The sequence below is a fragment of the Oncorhynchus kisutch genome, linkage group LG16, assembly GCF_002021735.2.
Source record: "Oncorhynchus kisutch isolate 150728-3 linkage group LG16, Okis_V2, whole genome shotgun sequence".
Classification (NCBI taxonomy): Eukaryota; Metazoa; Chordata; class Actinopteri; order Salmoniformes; family Salmonidae; genus Oncorhynchus; species Oncorhynchus kisutch.
Window position 1 is genome coordinate 51704325 of NC_034189.2, and position 12418 is coordinate 51716742.

Genomic DNA, 12418 nt, shown 5'->3' on the forward strand with positions numbered 1-12418 from the left:
AGCTGTTATGGCATAGTGCAGGTCATATAGCTGTTATGGCATAGTGCACGTCATATAGCTGTTATGGCATAGTGCAGGTCATATAGCTGTTATGGCATAGTGCAGGTCATATAGCTGTTATGGCATAGTGCACAGCATATAGCTGTTATGGCATAGTGCACAGCATATAGCTGTTATGGCATAGTGCACAGCATATAGCTGTTATGGCATAGTGCAGGTCATATAGCTGTTATGGCATAGTGCAGGGCATATAGCTGTTATGGCATAGTGCACAGCATATAGCTGTTATGGCATAGTGCAGGGCATATAGCTGTTATGGCATAGTGCAGGGCATATAGCTGTTATGGCATAGTGCAGGGCATATAGCTGTTATGGCATAGTGCAGGGCATATAGCTGTTATGGCATAGTGCAGGGCATATAGCTGTTATGGCATAGTGCAGGTCATATAGCTGTTATGGCATAGTGCAGGGCATATAGCTGTTATGGCATAGTGCAGGTCATATAGCTGTTATGGCATAGTGCACAGCATATAGCTGTTATGGCATAGTGCACAGCATATAGCTGTTATGGCATAGTGCAGGTCATATAGCTGTTATGGCATAGTGCAGGTCATATAGCTGTTATGGCATAGTGCAGGTCATATAGCTGTTATGGCATAGTGCACAGCATATAGCTGTTATGGCATAGTGCAGGTCATATAGCTGTTATGGCATAGTGCACAGCATATAGCTGTTATGGCATAGTGCAGGGCATATAGCTGTTATGGCATAGTGCAGGGCATATAGCTGTTATGGCATAGTGCACAGCATATAGCTGTTATGGCATAGTGCAGGGCATATAGCTGTTATGGCATAGTGCAGGTCATATAGCTGTTATGGCATAGTGCACGGCATATAGCTGTTATGGCATAGTGCAGGTCATATAGCTGTTATGGCATAGTGCACGGCATATAGCTGTTATGGCATAGTGCAGGTCATATAGCTGTTATGGCATAGTGCACGGCATATAGCTGTTATGGCATAGTGCAGGTCATATAGCTGTTATGGCATAGTGCAGGGCATATAAAGTGGGGCAAAAAAGTATTTAGTCAGCCACCAATTGTGCAAGTTCTCCCACTTAAAAAGATGAGAGGCCTGTAATTTTCATCATAGATACACTTCAACTATAACAGACTAAATGAGGGGAAAAAATCCAGAAAATCACATTGTAGGATTTTTAATGAATTTATTTGCAAATTATGGTGGAAAATAAGTATTAAGTCAATAACAAAAGTTTATCTCAATACTTTGTTATATACCCTTTGTTGGCAATGACAGAGGTCAAACATTTTCTGTAAGTCTTCACAAGGTTTTCACACACTGTTGCTGGTATTTTGGTCCATTCCTCCATGCAGATCTCCTCTAGAGCAGTGATGTTTTGGGGCTGTTGCTGGGCAACACGGAGTTTCAACTCCCTCCAAAGATTTTCTATGGGGTTGAGATCTGGAGACTGGCAAGGCCACTCCAGGACCTTGAAATGCTTCTTACGAAGCCACTCCTTCGTTGCCCGGGCAGTGTGTTTGGGATCATTGTCATGCTGAAAGACCCAGCCATGTTTCATCTTCAATGCCCTTGCTGATGGAAGGAGGTTTTCACTCAAAATCTCATGATACATGGCCCCATTCATTCTTTCCTTTACACGGATCAGTCATCCTGGTCCCTTTGCAGAAAAACAGCCCCAAAGCATGATGTTTCCACCCCCATGCTTCACAGTAGGTATGGTGTTCTTTGGATGCAACTCAGCATTCTTTGTCGTCCAAACACGACGAGTTTAGTTTTTACCAAAAGGTTATATTTTGGTTTCATCTGACCATATGACATTCTCCCAATCCTCTTCTGGATCATCCAAATGCTCTCTAGCAAACTTCAGACGGGCCTGGACATGTACTGGCTTAAGCAGGGGGACACGTCTGGCACTGCAAGATTTGAGTCCCTGGCGGCGTAGTGTGTTACTGATTATTTGCAAATAAATTCATAAAAAATTCTACAATGTGATTTTCTGGATTTTTTTTCCTAATATTGTCTGTCATAGTTGAAGTACACCTATGATGAAAATTACAGGCCTCTCTCATCTTTTTAAGTGGGAGAACTTGCACAATTGGTGGCTGACTAAATAGTTTTTTGCCCCACTGTAGCTGTTATCGCATAGTGCACGGCATGGGTGAACTTCCTCTCTGGATGTTTTGGAAACCAGTGGACATCGCACGCAGTGGCACGCGTTGCCATGGTGACCCCCCCCCCCCCCCCCCCTTGGTGGCGTGTTGCCATGGCGCAGACGCTGTTGTTATGGGGTGCGCGCCGTGCCGAGCGGAGTGGCGTGAGTCATATGATGCTGTTTGCCAGATGGAGAGATATTTGGGACGCTGGCAGGACAGGACCTGGGGGGATGGGTGTGTGTCCCAGAGCAGGGCCAGTACAAGGGCAGCCCTGTGAGGCAGCACAGCATGTAGCCAGGGTCTGGGCTACAGCCAGAGAAAGAGAGAGAGAAAGCGAGTGGAAAGATAGAAGGGGAAAAAGAAAGAGCGGGCGATGGAGAGCAGACACCCCCACCAGCTGCCTTTGATCCAAGCGGCTGCTTTAGAGCCTGGAGACATTCTCAAGGAGCCTTTTACAGCCCTGGACATGCAGAGGAGGGAGGGAAGTCTGGAAAAGTGAGAGAGGACAGAAGGAAAGAGAGAGGGCAGAGAGAAGGGGAGAGAGCTGGAAGCAGCAGTGGGTGGGAATAGGGTGGCAGAGCTGGAAGCAGCAGTGGGTGGGAATAGGGGGCAGAGCTGGAAGCAGCAGTGGGTGGGAATAGGGGGCAGAGCTGGAAGCAGCAGTGGGTGGGAATAGGGGCCAGAGCTGGAAGCAGCAGTGGGTGGGAATAGGGGGCAGAGCTGGAAGCAGCAGTGGGTGGGAATAGGGGGCAGAGCTGGAAGCAGCAGTGGGTAGGAATAGGGTGGCAGAGCTGGAAGCAGCAGTGGGTGTGAATAGGGGGCAGAGCTGGAAGCAGCAGTGGGTGGGAATAGGGGGCAGAGCTGGAAGCAGCAGTGGGTGGGAATAGGGGGCAGAGCTGGAAGCAGCAGTGGGTGGGAATAGGGGGCAGAGCTGGAAGCAGCAGTGGGTGGGAATAGGGGGCAGAGCTGGAAGCAGCAGTGGGTGGGAATAGGGGGCAGAGCTGGAAGCAGCAGTGGGTGGGAATAGGGGGCAGAGCTGGAAGCAGCAGTGGGTGGGAATAGGGGGCAGAGCTGGAAGCAGCAGTGGGTGGGAATAGGGGGCAGAGCTGGAAGCAGCAGTGGGTGGGAATAGGGGGCAGAGCTGGAAGCAGCAGTGGGTGGGAATAGGGTGGCAGAGCTGGAAGCAGCAGTGGGTGGGAATAGGGGGCAGAGCTGGAAGCCAGCCCGAGCTGATGTTTGAAGCTAATTTGAGCCCAGGGAGTTGGAAAGATCCAGTCTCTCTCTCTCTCTCTCTCTCTCTCTCTCTCTCTCTCTCTCTCTCTCTCTGCCTCTCTCTCTCTGCCTCTCTCTCTGCCTCTCTCTCTCTCTCTGCCTCTCTTTCTCTCTCTCTGCCTCTCTCTCTCTCTGCCTCTCTCTCTCTCGCTGCCTCTCTCTCTCTCTCTCTCTCTCGCTGCCTCTCTCTCTCGCTGCCTCTCTCTTTCTCTCACTGCCTCTCTTGCTGCCTCTGTGTGTGGGAAGAGCATGGTGGGCCTCGGCCAAACATAGGGGTGGCTGCTGGGCTGGTTAGTGGCTGCTGTTTATGTGGGGAGTATTTTCTACCTCGTCTTGAGACTGGACCAGCGGTCATCATTTTAAACTGATTTAGTTTGATGAGAGTGCTGTGGTTTCTCCAGTGCTGCTCAGTGTATTTGATTATCCCCCTTCTGTGTGTGTGTGTGTGTGTGTGTGTGTGTGTGTGCAGGTGTGCAGCTGGCGTGCCCCAACAACAGAGTGCCTGTTCTCCAGCGATGCCCACACATCGAGGGCCTCCCTCCCAGAGAGAGGGAGCAGGCTGGCCCCGACCTGGAGGAGAGGAAGAGGGGGATGATGCTGGAGAAAGAGGAGAGGGTGTGTGTGCTCCCACGGGAGCGGTCTGCCAGCCTGCCCACGGCCCCAGTGGAAAGGCTGGCCCAGAAGGATGCCAACCCTGGCATCATGCCCACCATGCCAGCCTCCATGCCCACAACGGTGCCTGGCAGGAAACACGCATATGCCCTGGAACCGTGCCAGCCGCTCCAGGCCGACAGCCAGGGGAAAGAGCGGGAGGAAAATGAGAGAGAAGAGGAGAAGGAGGAGACGCTGGATGTTCCATCCAAAAGAGCCAGGCTAACCAACGGTAAGGGCCCTCGGCATGGATCTATTTACCTCTCCATTATTCTTCCCTTCCTCTTTCTCTCCCTCCTTCCTCATCCCTCGCTCAGTGACAAGAGAATCCCCCCATCCTGTCTGTCATCACTCTCTCCCGGGCCTGGATTCATCTGCTTTCATGTGGCTGGGCTCTCTCACTCCTTCTCTCCCTCTCTCCCTCTGTCGTTCTCTTTTGTGGTGGTGTCTTTCTCAGTCTATTCATGTAGTGTGATTTGTGTTCAGTTGCCTACACGAAACCAAACACACACACACTCAGCTGTGATTCGTCAAGGGGCTCTGCGGTGTCGTGCTTCACAAACAGACCAGTTTGGTTTCAACCCAAAATAACATTCTGAGAATCGCTTCTATATTTAAAACTCTGTGGAATTGCTCACATTTGTTGTTAACAGGGGGTTGGAGGTGAGCTCTTTCACAACAGCACAGCTTTTCATTTAAAAACAAATGTTCATCTTCTTTTATTAGCTGAGCTTCCAATGCAACTAAATTCATTAGATTCAAGCGCATTTCGTTACAATTCGTGCCTCTTTATATGGAAAGGATCAACTGGATTTTTCCACCCAAATGTAATTTGAGAAAGATATGTTTTCATGTGTTTTCCGTTCATTAATATATTATTTCTAATTGAAAGTGTTGGTGGATTTGGGGAGGGACGGTGAACAGGAGAGATGGAGAAGGTTTCCAGTGTACCATTACACAGCTTCAATGGGGTCTTTTCTCTTTCATCTCCAGGAGCTTGTTGCTCTGACTGAACTTCATAAATCATCTAACCCAAAATGACTTGGTTTCCCAAACGTTGATTTAACCTCTGGTCGTCCATCTCCCCAGGCCCCACTGAGTCCGTTCCAGAGGAACTAAAGAACCTCAAGGTGTGTATCGAGCTGACCGGCCTCCGACTCAGCAAGCCCCGCCTCGCCCAGGAGCTCAGCCAATGGCAGGCCGCCACCCAGAGGTCGACAGAGGTCAACGGAAGCATGGCCATGACGACGACCCTGCCCAACGGGTGCCCCGAGGTTGGCGTCACAGACAGGAAGGTTGCCTCACAGGAAGACCGGAGCCTGAAACGCAGGTCAGAGGTCAACGGCCACGCCTGGTGCCATGAAACGTTTGGTCACGGCGACATCGAGCGAGGTACGTTAAAACAAAGTTGATAAAAATGGCTTATTTTGGGTCTTCTAGAGTTTGGGTTTTCGTATAATATTCATCCATCCAACCATCCTTTCTGGCAGATGTTGACAACAGTTTTCAGTTGAGTCACGGAGGCATTGAGCTGTGTGGATGTGGAATGCATGATAATCATGTTCTTTACTACCGTCCATAAAGAACAATAACCCCACCTTTTATTGACTCAACATCAATAAAAGCCACTCCAGCACTGTAGCGTTGAGTCACTCACTGCATTCAGCACCATGAATGTATTTCACTGCACATTTCACTGCACCTATTTTATTAGTTAAACATTTTGGGGACGAGCTTTGCTCCCATCTTCCACCTTTTCACTGTAGGCTACGGGCGTGTTGCCTTGGCTAAATGACCTTGAAGATTGGCCTGTCGCCAGCTAGCTAGCGTAGTCTACGTGTTGTATGTTCCCTTCGGGGGTACAGAGAGAACAGAGGTCAGGGGAGTGGGCTGAGCAGTGAACCTTGAAACACCAGGTGTTGGTGTGGTAACGAAGGCAGTAGGCAGCTGTTTTGGGGATATGTTAGTGGTTGTCTGGGTGACAGACGGCTTGTCCCTCTCTCCTTCTCTCTAGATTTCTGTCCATCTGACTCTCTTGCTCTCTCTCACACAACGTTCTCTCTCCCACTACCTCTCTCTGGCACTTAAACGATATCGCCGTGGCAACTCGTGCCTGGGCATAATGAGGTGTGAGATTCCACCGTTAATAACACTGGTAGTTCAACCAGCAGTTCTCTCTCTCTGCTTTTTCCTGGGGGGTTTTCTCTCCGCCAGCCATTGTATTTCTTCCCCCTCTGTCTCTCACTTTCTCATCTCAGCGTCTCCAATTTAGCATCTCTGATTTATTTCCCTCCATTCCATTCCCTCTCGCCTCTCTCTTTCTCCTATCTCTCTCCTTGATATCGTATCTTCCTTTCTTGTCTTCAGTAAAGAGTCTAACTGTGTGAGCACTCACGGCTCCTCTGACGTATGGAACATGCAGAGGTGTGTGTCAGTCAAACTGCTCTTCTCTGAATCACTTTTCATCCATGTTGCATTCTAATGGTTGTTTAATGAACCTACAAGCAAACACACACACACACACACACACACACACACACACTCAACGGTCCACAAATAGATATCCGCTTTGCAACAGACACACACACTCCTTCGCATCCCCTGTGCTACACACACCGCTCAGTCAGACACACACACACACCCTCTGTGTAAGTGACTAGACACTACACACACACACCCCACCCTTTCCATTAGTCTCGTTTGTCAGGGCGTTTAGAGGTGTGTTCAAAGCTCCTCCACGTTGTCCCAGGGTTTGTCAGGGCGTTTAGAGGTGTGTTCAAAGCTCCTCCACGTTGTCCCAGGGTTTGTCAGGGTGTTTAGAGGTGTGTTCAAAGCTCCTCCACGTTGTCCCAGGGTTTGTCAGGGCGTTTAGAGGTGTGTTCAAAGCTCCTCCACGTCGTCCCAGGGTTTGTCAGGGCGTTTAGAGGTGTGTTCAAAGCTCCTCCACGTTGTCCCAGGGTTTGTCAGGGCGTTTAGAGGTGTGTTCAAGGCTCCTCCACGTTGTCCCAGGGTTTGTCAGGGCGTTTAGAGGTGTGTTCAAAGCTCCTCCACGTTGTCCCAGGGTTTGTCAGGGCGTTTAGAGGTGTGTTCAAAGCTCCTCCACGTTGTCCCAGGGTTTGTCAGGGCGTTTCGAGGTGTGTTCAAAGCTCCTCCACGTTGTCCCAGGGTTTGTCAGGGTACGTTGACTCATTTGAAGATGTGCAGCTCCAGCCCAGGCAGATAAGAGCCCTGTTAAACCTTGAGTGGTGTAAAAGGGGTTGAATAGGATGAGGGGTGACATGATGTTTAAAGTGGGTCTTCTAAGCCCTGGAGGAAACACAACAGTACAGGGTATTAATTACACCTTATTGGAGAAGGGAAGCGGTTTACACACCACACATGCTTTAGTGCGCGACACCTTTCTGGGGACTGTTCCTTGTGCTGGGGGGAGGGAGGGGGGGTCAGAGGTAGCTAGGGGATAATAGGCATCGCCCTGCATACTGTGAGACAGGTTGACACACACACACACACACACTTGTGTTCTCTGCAGATAGGAATTGTTTTGTGGTAAGCAGAACATGTGCCTATTGTTGTCATGGTACCCAGTCTGTCCATAGAGTTCTTGAGACATGCACACAATATAGAACGGGTCATTTTTCCCTCACACCATGTAGCCCCTCCTCCATTTACTAGGAAAGAGCTGTGGTGTGTGACCAGGTAAGTGTGAGAACGAGTGCGTGTGTGTGGTGGATTGGCCTCTCCCCTCTGGATATCCTCAGAGGAGGAGGAAGGAGGAAGGCCATTTGCAGCGAGCCTCTCGCCCAGCACGATAAATCATTTACCAGATGGACGAGTTAAACCTCCCCACTGGCTCTCTGAAACCGCCTCTCTGTCTCTTCACCACGTGTGTGTGCGTGCAAATGAGTGTGTGTAACGCTGTGTGTGTGCGCGTGTAAATGAGTGTGTGTAACGCTGTGTGTGTGCGTGCAAATGAGTGTGTGTATCGCTGTGTATTGCAGCTGCACCCAGGGTCTGTCATTTCGTATGTTTCATGTCTCTGTTGGTGCACGCAATGGAAAACAGCTGACACACACCCTCCTCTCGCTTCCCCCCACTCCCTTGTGTTTTCTCTCGCTCTCTCACTCTCTCCTGCACTCCCTCTTGCTCTCTTTGTTCTGCTCCTTCTCCCTCCCCCGCTCGCTCTCTCTCGCTCGCGCGCTCTTTGTCTCGCAGGCTTGCTGCCCTTTTGCAATCACTCTCCATCTCTCAATCTCTCACCTCTCTCTGTTTTCCCTCTCTGTCTGTCATATTTCATATATCCCTCCTGTATCCCATAACCCCCTCCTCTAGATCAGATTCCCCAGATACCATGGACGTCTTCGTGAGAACGTCAGTCTAGCATTCAGTCCCAGCCCTCTGTCTCATCACGTTCTCTAACGAGACCTTGGAGAAAAGTACATGCTTGTTTTGTTTTCATCCTAGAAAAAAAGAGACGCTTGGGAAAGAACAGACTTTTTTTCTGGTGTTGGCTGTTGCACATGGCCTTGAAACAAACAATAGTCCATTCTATCTTTATCAGGTCCACCAGGTGTGTTTGTGCTGGGCTGGAACAAAAGCCTCCACTCCCAGTAGTGCCAGGGGATAAGTAGTATTTGTAGTGTAATTTAGCTGGTTGTATTTGCTCTGTGGGAGATGGTTCTGTTTGCCGGGACTTGATCAGCTAACCTCTCCCATCCCTCCCTCTGTCTAGTGGTGCTGCCGTCTGTTCCTCTGACCCCAGCGCATCGGGACCGCCTCTACCGGACCCCGTCCACCACCCCTGTCAGAAAACCACCCCTGCAGACCACCACCCCTGCCCTCACCCCCTTTCACTCCCTGGCCCCTGCACACCCCCACATCACCCTCACCCCCAGCCCTCCACGGCTGTCAGACAAGAGACAGAGGCTAAAAGAACACCGCAGGACCAGCGCTTTGGGACTGGGACCCCCCGGCCCTCACCCCGACCATGAACCTAACCCAACGGGGGACCTAGTGGCTCCCAGACTCCGTTGGCACGGCGACCAGGACAAGCCCAAGGGCAAGCGGCAGTGCAAGACTAAACACACCAGCCAGAGGGAGCGGGAGAGACTGGGGATTGAAGAACTGAGGGAAGAGAGGGAGAGAGAGAAGCTGGGGATTGAAGAACTGAGGGAAGAGAGGGAGAGAGAGAGGCTGGGGAATGTAGAACTGAGGGAAGAGAGGGAGAATAAGGTGAGTGGAACACACACACTCCTTTTCAAGCTTTTGTGCACACACTCTTGCGGAAACATTCTCTCTGTTTTTTTGTAATCCTCTCTCCCAGTGTGTGAGAGATCGAGTCCTCTGTGTTCCACTGTGTGTTCCCATTGGCTGAAATCCCCCCCTGGGCAGAGCTCCTTAAATATGCTTCAAATCACAACCATGTTGATTATTACAAATATGGAGCTTATTGGAGCTCACTGGGAAAGCTCAGAGGGAGATGTGCTTGGGGTCACTGCGAGTGTGTGTTTGTGTGTCGCTGCTGTGACCTCCCCCTGCTCTGAGCACAATCCGCCCCAGACTGGAAGAGGAGGGATGGAAGGAGTGAGGGAGGGAGGAAGGGAAAGAGGGTAGAGGGTGAGTGTGCTCTAGAGGTCTGGACTCTGTGACGGTAGCACATTCTTCACAAAACACAGCAACCCCAGGGAGCGGGAATGGGCCTCGGCTGGTGTGTCATGTCTGTGAGAGCCTTGTCTCTGGCTATGTAGATCACAATACTGAGTATACTGCAGGAGTTGTTGTGTGTGTGTGTGTGTGTGTGTGTGCTGGCGTGTCTGTCCGTCCAGCCCTGAGGAATTACCCAGCGCAGCAGCTGTCAGCACGGCACCTGCAGAATCACACCACGTACACACACACACACACACACACACACACACACACACACACACACACACACACACACACACACACACACACACACACACACACACACACACACACACAGCCCTCCTCCCGAGCCTCTCTGCTCCCGAGCCTCTCGTTCTCCTCCTCCTTCCGCCTGCTGCGGTATTCACACACACACACACAGAGATCTCTCCGGGGCAGACGCGGTGGCTGTATCCTGTTTGCCGTTCGCTGGCTCCTGCGAGCGCCGTCGCTGACAGACGTGTCCAAACACACACACACACACACACACACACACACACACACACACACACACACACACACACACACACACACACACACACACACACACACACACACACACACACACACACACACACACACACACTGTGCAGATCTATATCATGAAAGCATCGTAACGTCTCTCATGTTACTTTCCTTTTAGAAGCGTCACATTCATTTAACGTGTCTTCAGAATGCGGAGCCTAAATATGGAGGGGTTTTCAGATCCCATTTAAAATATAGCATTTTATCATCTCATACATGGAGGTAATATTTACATAAAGCGTTGTCACACTCAGGGTAACAATCTAGATGTAGCAACCATCAACTATTGATACTAACTGGATAACCAACCATCAACTATTGATATTAACTGGATAACCAACCATCAACTATTGATATTAACTGGATAACCAACCATCAACTATTGATATTAACTGGATAACCAACCATCAACTATTGATATTAACTGGATAACCAACCATCAACTATTGATATTAACTGGATAACCAACCATCAACTATTGATATTAACTGGATGGCCGACCATCAACTATTGATATTAACTGGATGGCCGACCATCAACTATTGATACTAACTGGATGGCCGACCATCAACTATTGATACTAACTGGATGGCCGACCATCAACTATTGATACTAACTGGATAACCAACCATCAACTATTGATACTAACTGGATAACCAACCATCAACTATTGATACTAACTGGATGGCCGACCATCAACTATTGATATTAACTGGATAACCAACCATCAACTATTGATATTAACTGGATAACCAACCATCAACTATTGATATTAACTGGATAACCAACCATCAACTATTGATATTAACTGGATGGCCGACCATCAACTATTGATATTAACTTATTGATGCACCCATCCCGTTACCGGGATAATTTTCGTCAATATCAGAGCGCCAAATTCAAATTAAATTACAAAAAATATTAAATTTTCATGAAATCACAAGTGCGATATAGCATAACACAGTTTAGCTTGTTGTTAATCCACCTGGCATGTCAGATTTCAAAAAAGCTTTTCGGCGAAAGCATACCAAACGTTTATGTAAGGACATCTCTCTCAGCAGACAAAACATTACAAACAGCTAGCAGCCAAGTAGATTGGTCACGAAAGTCAGAAGAGCAATAAAATTAATTGCTTACCTTTGATGATCTTCTGATTTTTGCACTCACGAGACTCCCAGTTACACAATAAATGTTCCTTTTGTTCCATAAAGATGATTTTATATCCAAAATACCTCCATTTGGTTGGTGCATTATGTTCAGAAATCCACAGGCCCGAGCGGTCACGACGGAGCAGAGGAAAATTCCAAATAGTATCCGTAAAGTTCGTAGAAACATGTCAAATAGTTTTTATAATCAATCCTCAGGTTGTTTTTGCAAAATATAATCGATAATATTTCAACCGGGACTGTAGCTTCTTCAATAGGAGAGAGAAAATGTCTGCTCCAAGCTGTTGCGCATGCAAAACGCTGCTGGCACCCAGCCATACAATGACGCGATGTGATCTTTCTCGCTCATTTTTCAAAATAAAACCCTGAAACTAGGTCTAAAGACTGTTCATACCATGGGGAAGCCATGGGACAAGGAATCTGGTTGATATCCCTTTAAATGGAGTGAAGGCAGGCAATGAAACCGGGTGCTTTCAGGAAAAACAGCACTTCCGGGTTGGATTTTCCTTAGGTTCTCGCCTGCAATATCAGTTCTGTTATACTCACAGACAATATTTCTGACAGTTTTGGAAACTTTAGAGTGTGTTCTATCCTAATCTGACAATTATATGCATATTCTAGATTATGGGCCTGAGAAATAGGCAGTTTCATTTGGGTACGTTTTTCATCCAAACATCAATAATACTGCCCCCTACACTCAAGAGGTTTTTAACTGGATGGCCAACCATCAACTATTGATGTTAACTGGATGGCCAACCATCAACTATTGATGCTAACTGGCTGGCCAACCATCAGGAATGTGTGTTGAAGATATATGAGTAGAATTTGTAACTGCAGTGTTGAAGTTATATGAGTAGAATTTGTAACTGCAGTGTTGAAGTTATATGAGTAGAATTTGTAACTGCAGTGTTGAAGTTATATGAGTAG

General features: G+C 48.6%; 1 protein-coding gene across 1 annotated transcript in view; it reads left to right on the top strand.

Annotated features, from left to right (window-relative positions):
* The window catches only part of LOC109887915 (BCL-6 corepressor-like), a 101381-nt gene that overhangs the window by 43745 nt on the left and 45218 nt on the right, over positions 1 to 12418 (top strand). The window contains exons 10-13 of the mRNA XM_031792261.1: positions 4115 to 4350; positions 5208 to 5510; positions 8848 to 9186; positions 9295 to 9347. Coding sequence (XP_031648121.1) covers positions 4115 to 4350; positions 5208 to 5510; positions 8848 to 9186; positions 9295 to 9347 — 931 coding nt within the window. The remainder of the gene's footprint in view (positions 1 to 4114; positions 4351 to 5207; positions 5511 to 8847; positions 9187 to 9294; positions 9348 to 12418) is intronic.